This window comes from Taudactylus pleione, unplaced genomic scaffold (assembly GCF_031769625.1).
Source record: "Taudactylus pleione unplaced genomic scaffold, aTauple2 ptg000374l, whole genome shotgun sequence".
Taxonomy (NCBI): Eukaryota; Metazoa; Chordata; class Amphibia; order Anura; family Myobatrachidae; genus Taudactylus; species Taudactylus pleione.
In genome coordinates, this window is record NW_028284775.1 from 1,730,443 (window position 1) to 1,743,375 (window position 12,933).

The 12,933-nt window shown below is 43.5% G+C and overlaps 1 protein-coding gene across 3 annotated transcripts in view; it reads right to left on the reverse strand.

Moving 5' to 3' along the window:
* Positions 1-12,933, reverse strand: part of DIPK2B (divergent protein kinase domain 2B) — a 248,866-nt gene that overhangs the window by 78,806 nt on the left and 157,127 nt on the right. For 2 of the 3 annotated variants that reach the window (XM_088444943.1, XM_088444944.1), the window contains exon 2: positions 5,363-5,523. In XM_088444943.1, coding sequence (XP_088301069.1) covers positions 5,363-5,431 — 69 coding nt within the window. In that variant the 5' untranslated portion in view covers positions 5,432-5,523. Of the gene's footprint in view, positions 1-143; positions 1,228-5,362; positions 5,524-12,933 lie in introns of those variants that run through there. The other variant, XM_088444942.1, reaches the window with a different exon arrangement.

Here is a 12,933-nt window from a genome sequence, read left to right on the forward strand (position 1 = left end):
ATGTGTATCATTATGTCCGCTGAACTCACCCTCCGCCAGCAACTCATCTCCTTCCACCCTTTGTACATCATGTTGTACATATGGTAAATACAGCCCAATAGTAACCTCTGTGGACTTTGTTAAAGGATAATGTTCCACTTTACCTGTTACACCCATTGTTGGTACTGTCTCGTTGGTCACCTGTAAATTAATGGGAGATTTTATCACTGACCTGGTCGCCCCTGTGTCTACAAGAAAAGGATATTCAGTACCAGCTACATCAATCATCATGACCGGTTTTTCCCTAGTACTTCCCGTTAACCTGACTATCTGTAGACTACAGGTATGACCTGACCCCTAGCGTTGGCTACCATTCTCCAATAAAGCATTAACGGTCACAATTGGAGCTGGTGCTTGCTGGATATTTGCTGGCCTCTGTGCATATCCCTTATGGGGATATGCAGGTTTTCCCTGATTTGAGGGTCCTACCCTTTTTACTCTGCAGTTTCTAATTAAATGTCCTTGCTGGTTACCATTAAAACATGTTCGTGGATCGGATGAAGACACGGGTTGTTGTGAGGTTTGAGCAGGGGGAAAAGGTGATGGATATGGGTAGGAATATGGAGGATAAGGGTATTGTGGGGGGTACGAAGTGTGTGAGTAGTATGGGACCTGTGGATGTGTAGGATTAGTAGAATAGAGCCGTGTTTGCTTTTGCGTGGGATTAGTGAGGGCATATAACTGTTCAGGTGTAAGTGTGTGTATAGATGCAAGTGTGTCTGCTGGCTGTGATGTTACCGTCATTCCTTCCAGAGCCTGGATACTGAGTGCCATTAGTTTTTCGCTCTGGGTCTCTCTCTTCTTTGAGATGTTCTTATCATGTTCTATGGCAGATTCTATGAGGGTATCTATTGTGACTCCCCTCCAGCCAGGTTGTGAGGTCTGAACCCGAGTCTTTAAGTTTTCTTTAAGACCGTCCATGAGTACCGTGACTATCATTCCCCTGTGGTGAGTGCTATCTTTAAAATATTCTATCCCAGTGTACAGGCAGAGCCCGGTCACAATAATCTTCTGCAGATTCACTCTCCTTTTGCATTATGGTGAAAATTTAGTTCCAGTTAACTACTACCGGAAAATATATACCCAACTGAGTTACAATGCGGGAAATGTTACCTTGGTTTACTTGGTCTGTTAAGGGAACGTCACCATCCAATACACAATCCATGATAAATTTTGTCACGTCGATATTGCGCGGTATACAGGCCCTTAACACCACATGCCAATCTTTATTAGTTGGCTCATGAGAACTACCCAAATTCCTCAAAAATCTTTGACATTTGGCTAGTTCCTTTTTGGGATTGGGGAAATCATTTATGATGGAATTTAGTTCTGCTCTTGTCCAAGGACAATGCATTACCACTTCCCTCGTGGGCACTACACCGTTCGCATCTGCATTTCCATTCGGAACAGTTATTGTCCGAATGGGATGCAGACCGGTAGCGCTGCTACCTTTGACCTTGTTACCTGGCTGGGGGTTTAATCTGCTGATGCTACATATGGTATTAACAACTTCCTCTACGGGTGCAGAGGGTGTTAGCACTTCCCTTGCTGTTACCGATGGAGATGGCGGCACCACTCATGATTGTCGTGGCGTAGCATCTATCATTTGTACAGCATGGGAAATGGCAGACATTACAATAGGCTCATCATCCACATCATGAATATTTTCTTTATAGTTGCATAAGAGAGGGTACAAATTGCTTGTTAAATTTTTATGGGTATTTTTGATAACTGTACTTGCACCTCCATCCACATAAGGTGGAGGTGGTGCGTGTGAACTGCTGGCAATACCTTCCGGAACGCTACCTTGCAGCACGTGCGTGCCATTGCACGCATTGCAATTTAGCGCCTTAGGTGTATTTTCTGGCAATGCGGTCGCAACGCTAGCATTAGCAGCACATCCTTGTCTAACATCTCTACTGTTTGCGTGGCTCCCATTCTGAGACAACTCCTACATTTTTCAATAAAGATTTAAACTGGTGAAAGACAGTCAAGATACTTTCACTTACCTGCGAACGTCTTGGAAAAAAGGCATATTCGCAAACCATATGGAGGACCTCTAGACGCCTCCACTCACCTATGGAAGCAAAGGCCGCTTCCACTTAGCAATCCTTTTTTGACTACTTCTCAACTGCTAGGGGGCATCAAAGTACCCTTTTTGTTCCAGTTGATTTCGTCCACTCTCCCACCAGCTCACAATCACAATCTAGCCAAGATTATGCGGTTCAATTATAGTGTTCAAATAAGCCTAACAGTTCACGCTATAATCATGCTGGGGGCCGAACCCTAACAAAAATAACAAACCATACACCTGCCTTGTGTAAAGTAAACTGTAAGCTGCTACCGAGTCACTAGGCAAACTCCTGCGCCTAGCACTTAAGGGTCCTACGATACCCTTAACATTTAGGTCCCGTGTTACACCCTTAACAAATACTCACAGTTACACACTTTTTTTGTGCGCAGAAAAATACACATTAACCCAGATATTTAGCAACAACTGATAATGTAAACTTAATGGCTTTGTTTAAACATGTGGCAGCACAACTGGAAGTACGTATACGCTATTGTGCGACCAGTCACATACACAATAATGCGACTACCGCACAACCGTATGACAACCTTTAGCTGCGTACACAAAAGTGTGTCTTGACTGTGTGCACAACTATGACTCAGCCGTGTGCTCAATACTGCGGCACCCCTCTAAACATAACATTCTATCAACAAAGGAAAACAAAGTTTTTCCTCTTTTGTCCCTGGATTCCAATCAGCGTATTATTCTGGTAAAAGTACAGTCATTTACACTCTGTGATCCTCATATAATCTTAGCGCCAATTATACAGACCCAAGTACAGTTATACATACGCAGCGCTCTGGGCCAGATGTAGGCTTCCGCAAGAAACCCCCGTCTATCAGCATTCAGCAAGAAGACTCAGACTGGGGTCACAACACACACATTTATACTCTCACAGAAACAGACAACACAATAGAGAGGCTTGTTGCTGATGCCATTGGTTCCCAGGAGGATTCATCTGTTGCAGAGCATTTAACAAGTTGATTCAAATAGACACAGTCCAGCCTCTAACAACTGGTGGTCTCTGGTTTCCTGTTCATGCACATCCTAACAGTTGGTCATATAATGTACATTTCGGTGCTTTAAGTCTCTGCGGTCCATAAGTTGAGAATGCATGTTGCGATCTTCACACTAACGATATCAAAATGCTGTTGAAAGAGTGCAGATCAGTAAAATATCAAACATGACTTACTTATCATGTATTAAACTTTAGCTACTAAATAACCTTTATTTCACAGCAATTATAATAAATGAACAAACTTGAGTCTTACACTTTAAAGCTTATGAGAACTTTTATGTGAATATGTACTGTATAAGTATGTGGGGTTTGATAGAAAGACGCTAGTTAACTTGGGGCACATGTGTGCGCAATTGTGCGTATTAATGTGTGTATGAGAAATGGTGAAAGATGCAATTGCATGATGCTAATAGTAATGTCGCCATATGTACTTAAGTGTGAGTTTACCTAAAATGGCGCTTGGGCAGCCATTCGCAAAATGGCGTCTTGCGATCTCATTTTCTAAAATGGCGTCCTGTGGCCAGTCGCAAGATGGTGTCTTTACGATCTAATTTTAAGCTGATCTTGTCTCAGCCAATTATCCAGCTTCGACAATGGAGTGTATAGGAAAGAGTCCTGGACTGCACACCCTGAATATATATAATGGGAGGTGCTACCTGTTGAGACTTATTGCAGGCACAAAAGCAGACAGATCACAGGTGCATAACTCCAAATGACTGATTATATATAAGTAAGTCCTACAAGTTCTATACTGTAGTGCAACTTTGGGTTGATTTTTGGGGCGTGGGTCCCCTGGATTGCTTTGGTTGGTCTGCCTCAAGGCATCGCATTATAACACATTCATCCTTTTTTACACAATTTTAACACTTTACTGTTTTTTGTTATATTTGTATTTTCACCTTTCTATGCAGCCATAGCTGCTCTTATCTTTCTTACTTCACATTTCACTTTTCTCATTATAGTGATGCCCTGGGGTAGCCCTGTTGCGCCGATTTAGGGGTGTCCTGTGCTCTGGATTTGAGCCCTAGTATGTTAGGGACCTACCCTACAGAGGATACCTGGATATGGTGGGTAAGCCCATATCCTTGGCCATGATTATGCTAAAAACCTCTATTGATTGCAAAATTTTATTGCATAATGTATTTATATATAATCAGTAATTTGGAGTTGTACACCAGTGATCTGTCTGTTTCTGTGCCTGAAATAAGTCTCAACAGGTAGCACCTCCCATTATATATATTCCGGGTGTGCAGTCCAGGAATATTTCCTATACACTCCATTTAATGTGCTTTATTGCACATCTTAAGGAAAGGAGACGCCTTCAGCCTGGACTAGCACCCCTACCTTATTGGTTTAAAAGCATGGAGTCTGGTTTGTATATGCACACTAGTAATAGTCACAATTTTATGTAAGTCCTACAAGTTATATACTGTAGTGCAACTTTGGGTTGATTTTTGGGGCGTGGGTCCCCTGGATTGATTTGGTTGGTCTGCCTCATGGCATTGCATTATAACACATTCTTTCTTTTTTGCACAATTTTAACACTTTACTGTTTGTTTTAATTATATTTGTATTTTCACCTTTCTATGCAGCCATAGCTGCTGTTATCTTTCTTACTTCACATTTCACTTTTCTCATTATAGCGATGCCCTGGGGTAGCCCGGCTGCTCCGATTTAGTGTCCTGCGCTCTGGATTTGAACCCTAGTATGTTAGGGACTTACCCTACAGAGGTTACCTGGATATGGTGGGTAGGCCCATAACCTTGGCCATGATTATGCTAAAAACCACTATTGAATGCAAAATTTTATTGCATAATGTATTTATATTTAATCAGTAATTTGGAGTTGTGCACCTGTGATCTGTCTGTTTTTGACCATGAGGTTAAAAGGATACTTTTGTAGCTTTCACACATGTTTTTGGTAGACTGCCAATTTTCACTTAGGGTTGGGTACGGGATACCGGCGCTTGGGATTCCAGCGGTCATAATCCCGACGCTGGCATCCCAACTAGGTTAGAATGCTGACACCCCCAGGTAAGTAAAGCTAACATAACCTCTAACTCTAACTCTCCCTCCCCGATGCCTAAACCTAACTTGCCCACCTAGTGCCTAAACCTAACCCTCCCTTCCCGCTGCCTAAACCTAACCTCCGCCCCTGCAGCCTAATCCTAACTCTACCCCTAGTGTCTAACCCCTTACCCTAACCCTGACCCTTCCCCTAACCCTGGTGCTTACGTTCGGGATTCCGGCATCGGCATTCTGACCGCCGGAATCCCAGCGGTTGACATTCTGAAAGCATCCCATCCACTTGAGCCAGCCCTGGAACCTGTGTAATTTAAGAGTGTCTCCATTCTTAGGGATTGTGTGACAGTGAGCGGCCCTGATGAAGTTCAAACCTAGGCAAAAAACGAATCCTTGTCAAACTACACCACCATGCCAAATTTGGTAGAGCTAGGTACAAAACTCTGGCCTTACATAAAGGACAAACAGACAGACAGACACACTTTCTTGCTTATTATATAGATATGGACTTTGCTACTGTTGCCAAATAATTTTCAAAGATTCAATATAAGGGCTCTATTTATCAATCTTTTTTTTAACTAAAATAATATGCAAAATGGTGTTTCACATTATTTTAGTTTCAAGTCCTATAATTTGCATTTCTTTAGCAAGCAGATAGCATTTGTAATGGGGGGCTGGTGGTGGGGGGTATGGTAGCGCTAGCTAGCATTGGCACATGCTTGGCACTGCGAAAAAAACAGTGAGAATTGTGCGGATTTGCAGGGACAGAAGTTTCTCGCAAGCTCTGTCCCTGCTTGAGAATGTCGATACATTTTAGTGAATGCGAATTTAGGTGAAATTATCACACTACTGTCCGAATATGAAATGTGGATTGTAGTAAATAGGGGCCTATGCACCTTGATTACAAAAAACATCCAAAACATCAGCATTTTTTCACAAAAATATAGCACATAACGGAATATTTCCTATAAATATTGTTAACAAATAACTATGTGTTAGTAACAAACAAGGTACAAACATAAATTATCCCTCCAAAAAACATTGCACCCAATCAGCAATTAAATTTGATTGACCAAGTGAAAGTTACACAATGAAAATGTCAGTAACAGCCCTAATGGATGAAATAGATATGCACTTCTGTAACACCCTAAGACTAGTTACACCTATAATAAGAGTTAGGTTCCTAGGTTCTTTGGATTCGTATTTACAGAGAGGTAAAGAGGTAAGTATACAACAGTTTATAGGAAACGAATTATGTATTTTATTGCAGTGAAAGTAATTAAATTATGGAAACTGCACTTTTGTAGTGAGGATTACAAGTTCAATTACAATTATAATATTATTTACATTTACAATGCACAAAGAAATATAAACAACGGTTCAAGTTTTATTATTCCGGAACACAGCCTCCTTACTATCGATCAGTATAACGCTGCTCCTGCTAATTCAAAGATTATTGCATGCAATACAAGGTGAATACAGTTTACCTTAAACACTATAACTAAATAACAATGGCAATAAACAACAGTCTTTCAATTCTCTATCAATATGTTAACGATTCCCAAGCTTTTCTGGCCAGAAAACTAATAATTCAGGAATAATTATACCCTTAAAGTCTTGCTGGTGTACACTGCGTTGCTCGGGTTATTAGCTGGAAGGTCTGACTGTATCCTGCTTAAGCAGAAATAGCTCCACTGTGGGTTAATATAAAGCTGTGTTGCTCCTAAGTGCAATTGTCTCTCTTTTTAATCCTGGCTGACAGACTCTGCAACAATGTTAATGTCAATAGTGCTGCAACCTTGTTGCTACAAACAGACTACTGTGACAGTTTGTTAGATGGCTCTGCCTCTCCTACTGCACACAGAGCTGCTCGGATGGGATTTATTATACGCAATTCCTGCAGCTCCTTACAGGGACTCTCCTGCCCACAAGTCCCAAGGACCAAGTCTAAGGCTCTGTGCGGCTTATGCGGCTAATAAAGTTTCAGGCTGTAGATACATTAATTATAACTCCTTTTCTGCACTGGTGTCTGGGGAGGTTATTGCTGGGCACTATACATAGGGCTGTAGCTGCCAGCTAGCTGCGGGCCACTGTTAGTGGGTAGTTGTAGAAGAGTGTGTGCCTCTTACCCCCCGCTATAACCACGACTCCTTTCTGTGCCTGCAGAGTCTGGTACAGCCTCCAGTCACTGTCAGCAAACTGTGGCTCCACCCTGGAACACCTCCGGCTGCTGCTCCTCACTAAGGGAAGCGGGTCAGAAGGCTATAATGGCTGCCAGCACTCAGTTCACTGAGCTCCCAGCACTCTCCAGCAGCTCCATCAGCGGCCCTCCGCAGCGCAGCTTCCCCTTCACAGCTCCCCTACCAACTGCACACACCAACTGCCGCCCAACTGTCATCACAAGCCCCTCTGGTCACGGGGCACTGTTTCTCTATTGCATTGGAGGTCCAGTCTCTCCAGCCGCATGCCAGCTCCTGAAGCTGGCTACATTGTCCACTGTCACCAAAGAATACATTCAAATGTCCAGCAACACATATATAAGGGTACACAACATGAGGTACTCCCAGATTCTGGGGTACCACACTTCTGTACTTTCCTAGCAAATTTCTGTAGTTACTCTCCTGGACTATAGGAAATGACTAGAGATAAAGTTTATGGAATTCATATTGAGGGATTGGGACTACAAATGGTCTACTATATAATCCTACGAAGCGGTGTGTCTATGACATGTGATGTAATAGTTGAAAAATGGGGCACAAGTGCAAGAGAATAACTGATATATTGGCCATACAGGCAAAGTCATGCTCTTGTGTTGGCCATCATGGCTGAGCCATCAGTGCTCCTGGAGGCAGGCGGATGTGAAAGAGGTATGATCAGTGGGAGAGTGATATAATAAAAAATAAGGGAGGGAGAAAAAAAATTGTGGAGAGAAAAAAGAGGAGGAAAGGGCAAGAGCGAGATGGTGAGAAACAGACGGGATGGAAGGAAGATAGAGATGGGTAGAGAAGTTGGAGGGAGAGAGAAGTGGGACAGAGAAGGAGAGAGAGAGACAGAGAAGAGCAAATAGCTTTCTTGGGTCAAAGTGTTCTCTGATTATATAAAACGCTTCAGAATATGTTCTCACTATCTTAATAAAGAATAGTGATGGCATAGAATAAAGTCTTTCTAAGCAGTCTGAAGAGCTTGCTGCCAGTAAAAGCTACAGAGGACAGCAAACATCATTGAGGTCAATCATTTTACATTTATAGTATATATTTTTATATTTATATTTTTTATCTTTTCAAACAATCTATGACAAACTGCTTGTCATTACAGAACTACTATTATATGCATCACCGTTTTTCTTTTCTGTTGCAGTGCTAGGTGTAATCATTGTATTATCTCTTAATATTTACTGCAACTATAGCTCAGAAATTCAGTAGCCGTTTCACACCAATTACCAGCTTTGTTATTTATGAAATACTTGGTATCTGTAACATCTATCGCCGCAGTGTGTGATAAATCTCCAATCTATCTATTACATTTGGATAAATACCTTTCAGAGATAGCTACATTTTTGTTATCAAATTTTAAAAATGATCATTATTTAAATAATTTATCACTTGAGATCTACACAATCAACAGCACTAACTGAATTTAAACTTTATGGAAACAGATAGTTCAAGATGCCATGATTAAAACAACATGACAATAAGTATCATGAGCTATGAAATCTAGAAAATACTTATGTATCTGACCCACACTTGTCTACTTTAATTAACGCCTCCTTGGAAGAAGCCCGGAGAAGAGATGCAGCTGACAGCTTCAGGAGGGAAAGGCGGGGCTGGGGTCTCCATGTCATTAGGCTCAACCCTCATCCCGACAAAAGTCTGTGATTCACGTGCCCGCGAGGAGGGGGCGGGGCTAGATAGCTTGATTCACATAATTTTAGCCCTGCTTCTCCGTATGCACATTCCCTGTAAGATCTCCCCATCCTGCCCACTTCACTAGGAAGTGGGTGGAGTACGGGAGCTCTGCCTACTCTTGTGGGGGTGCGAGAGACTATCTGAAAAATCCAGAGCCTCCTGCAACTTCCAGGAGAGTAGGCAAGTATGATCTGACCCATAAAAATTCAACATGAAAGATGAAGGTAAAATGAAATAAAGTTGCAATGACATAACATATTAACAATGCCATTAGAGAAATACATTGAGTGTTCAAAATTTGTGTAAATAAAACTGTAAATATAAATGTTTACTGTTCAAGTGTAATGACCCCGATAATTAAGTATCCAACTCGCTGTGAGTAGCAAGACAGCTGGTGCAAAGATTTAAGTCACATTCTCTCGTTCACTCACATTCTCCTAAATTTAACACATTTAAAAATACTGTCATACCTGGGACTCAAACCATCACATCACACTTTGCAGTCAGACACCTGGAGCAATTTGCTCCTGTAAAGGAAGCCAGTGAATTTTAACTATATGTAGCTACTTGTAACTGTCGGCATCAAATATAATACTACCTATGGTGTGTGTGTCTTGTCATTATTTTAATATTTCATTATCAGGGGCAAGAGGGGTACCAGCGGGCCCTTATTGTCCCACATGCTGGAATTTGTGGTTCTCCATGTACCAGCATGCGGGGAAGGCTTGCAGGGGCCTCTAGTCCTCATGTAAAAGACAATGGGCCTGATTCAGACCCACTCGCGAGCGGCTGTCCGCTCGCAAGTGGGTCGATGTTATGGACTGAGCATGCGCACGACGGAGGGAGCTCCGTCGTGCGCATGCGCCAGACGCGACGAGCGAAGGAAAGTCCTTCGCTCGTTGTGTCCGATCAAAGGGGGCGTGCTGTCAATGTTGATTGATAGCACGCCCCCTTTGGTGGGCGTGCCGGGGGCGTGCCTCCCTGATGGGGGCGTTCCCACGGGAACGCCTCCCGTCAGAAGCCGGCCCACTGACATCACTAGTGATGTCAGTGGGAGTGATTTTGGCTCTGATAGAGCCAAAATCACTCCGGAGCTTGCGGTTGAAGACCTCAACCGCAGGCTCCGGCTCGCAATTTCGATGGTCGCGATGGTCTCGACCATCGCGACCATCACAATGCACGCTCGTATAGCCTGTGGGTGGTGACCCACAGCTATACGAGCGTCCAGGAGGACGCTCCATGAAAATGGAGCCCGGCCCTCATTCAGAGCGTGCGCTCTGCTCAGAGCGTACGGCTCTGAATGAGGGCCAATATTAGTTTTGATCTATTATTTGACACCCCCGTCTCCACTGGTCAGGGATGCAAGGGATATCCCTGAGCTTCATCCCTGGCCTGGGGTACCCTGGATAGGGGGGACTCCTTTATTGGGGGTCCCCACCTCCCCAGGGATCCCCGACCTGGGCTGACCAGTGTGGGCTGCTGAAGGTTTTGGCCTGGAGACCCAGAGAAGTGTATACTCCGGCTGTGGCATTACACCCCCGCTACACCCCCAGTGCTGGTTATAGATAATATGGGGGACCCCTACTCATTTTGTCCCCCCATATTTCCACAACTAATACCAGCCCATAGAGTCTGGTGCTGGTTGATGAAAATATGGGAGACCCCTACACCTTTTGCCCCCCTGTATTTTCGCAACCAGGATTGGCTCACAAGCCCTGGTGCTGGTTGTGCTTTTGGTAGGGGGGCCACATACATTTAAAAAAAAAAAATGAACACTTTCCTACACTTTTAACACACAGAAGTCTGCATGGATCTCACTAATCTGTGCAGCCTTCTGATAAACTTGCAACCAGCCTCCTTATTTGGATTCTCCCATATCCATTGTTGAACTGTGTCCACACCACCTCCACATTGGCTTAGTGCACCATCAAGCTATACCAAACCGCCCAGCCGCAGCTGAGCTTGACCTTCCAGCGTGGCGTATAACAACAGGGCTGGTGGAGAGATACAGCCAGGGGATGGATAGCCACAGCGGTGACTTGGCCAGCAGGAGCAGTACCACTATCCTGCTGGATATGGACCTGCTGCAGCTATATACCTACACTTACACGGTTGGTGACATGGCCCCTTTTCCACACCATATGTTATGTACCTTCAGTGATTTATGGGAATACCTTTTCATCTAGGCTGTCAGGAACCATTTTCTATCCAGCTAAGTGCAGCCATTATTTTACATTGCTATACAGTGGCGTAAATTCATCCCAGATGCCCGGAGGCAAGTTGTAATCTGGTGCCTCCCCGTCACAGCTGCTGACACTGTAATGTAGCCATTCACATGCAGACAGGCTATAGATAGACGAAAGCAGCAGCTGATTGTCTGACATGGAGCTCTCCACTAGCGTATGGTGGCTTCTCAGGTGGTGCCATGTATTGGGTGGCCGTGACAGTACACTCTGGGTACATAGTTACAGTCCTAAGTGGGGTGAATATGTTGTGGACAATGGAGGAGGTGCCCCTTCAGAGCTGGAGCCCGGCGGCAAGCGCCTCCATTGTCTTCCATAGTTCTACCCCTGTTGCTATAAGTACAATCACTGGTTCTACACAAGTACTGATTCACTTTGTAGCAATTTACTTTTGGATAGTATACATCTCTACAACATTCTATAAGAGGCACATTGTTGAATCCCAGTGGAACATTTAAGCTGATTTTACTTGTCTTATTATTGTTATTACATATTATGTGGATATCCATGTTTACTACTTTTTTTTTTAATAGACGGCATGCAATTTAGATTGTCACAGTCTCATATTATACATTGGTGAATATTTTAGTAGATTCTTTAAATATCTATTTACGTTATAACCTCTGCAGTGACTTTTGTGTGTGCAGCGCTCTTCCCACCTGCTTGTTTAACTATTTCACAATTGCGTGTTCTTTTGGGTGTGGTGGCATCACTCCCAGGTGGTGAACAGCAGCTTTCACATTTGGAAACTTGTATACCGAACAATACCTTTCTGGCGCTTGGTTCCTTTCTTTGTTACTCACCTATGTATCCCTGTAGCCCATTGGTCCTCTTCTCCAGTAGAATCCATAGGGTACCTGTAAAAAAAATAATCCATACTCACCTCTTCCTATGTGTGGATCACGTCCTCTTCATTCAAAAAATGAATCTTGCGAGCCACGGACATTAGTACTGTCCTCTAAGGACAGTACTACCCGAATGATGGCTCAGTGTGGGGATTTCACTATAGAAATCCCAGTGCTGAGTGCTCATTGGCTGAGAGAGGTGAGCCTTCTGTCTCTCAGCCAATAAAATGGTTCCACCATTCACTGCAAAGATGGCCACTGCGAGCCAATCATGGCTCGTGCCGTCATCGCCCTGCACTCTTGGCTGGCTTAGATAAGTCAGCGTGAGGCAGCGGCATGGTAGGCCATCGGCTGAGAGAGAGAGTGAAAGATCTCCTGAAGAAAGAAGATGCCTGGAGGTCCTGGAAGTCTCTTTTGCTGTGGAACTATAGGTACCAGCGGGCCAGTAATGCCCCGCATACTGGTACTTGTGGTTCTACAGGTCCCAGCAAGCCGAGGGAGGCTTGCTGGGACCTGTAGTTCAACTCCAACATTACTCATTATATATAATAATACATTTTGCAATAGAATTTTGCAAATAATAAAAGAGGTTTTGGCATAATCATGGCCATGGTTGAAATCCAGAGCGCAGGACACCCAAAAACCAGCCCAGCTGAGCCACCCTAGGGCATCACTCCAATAAGGAAAGGTGAAGAGTAAAAAGGTGTAGGATAGATAAGAGCAGCTGCTGCTGCATATAGTAAAGTGAAAAATAAAGATGTGCAAATAATACATATATATTAAACAAACAA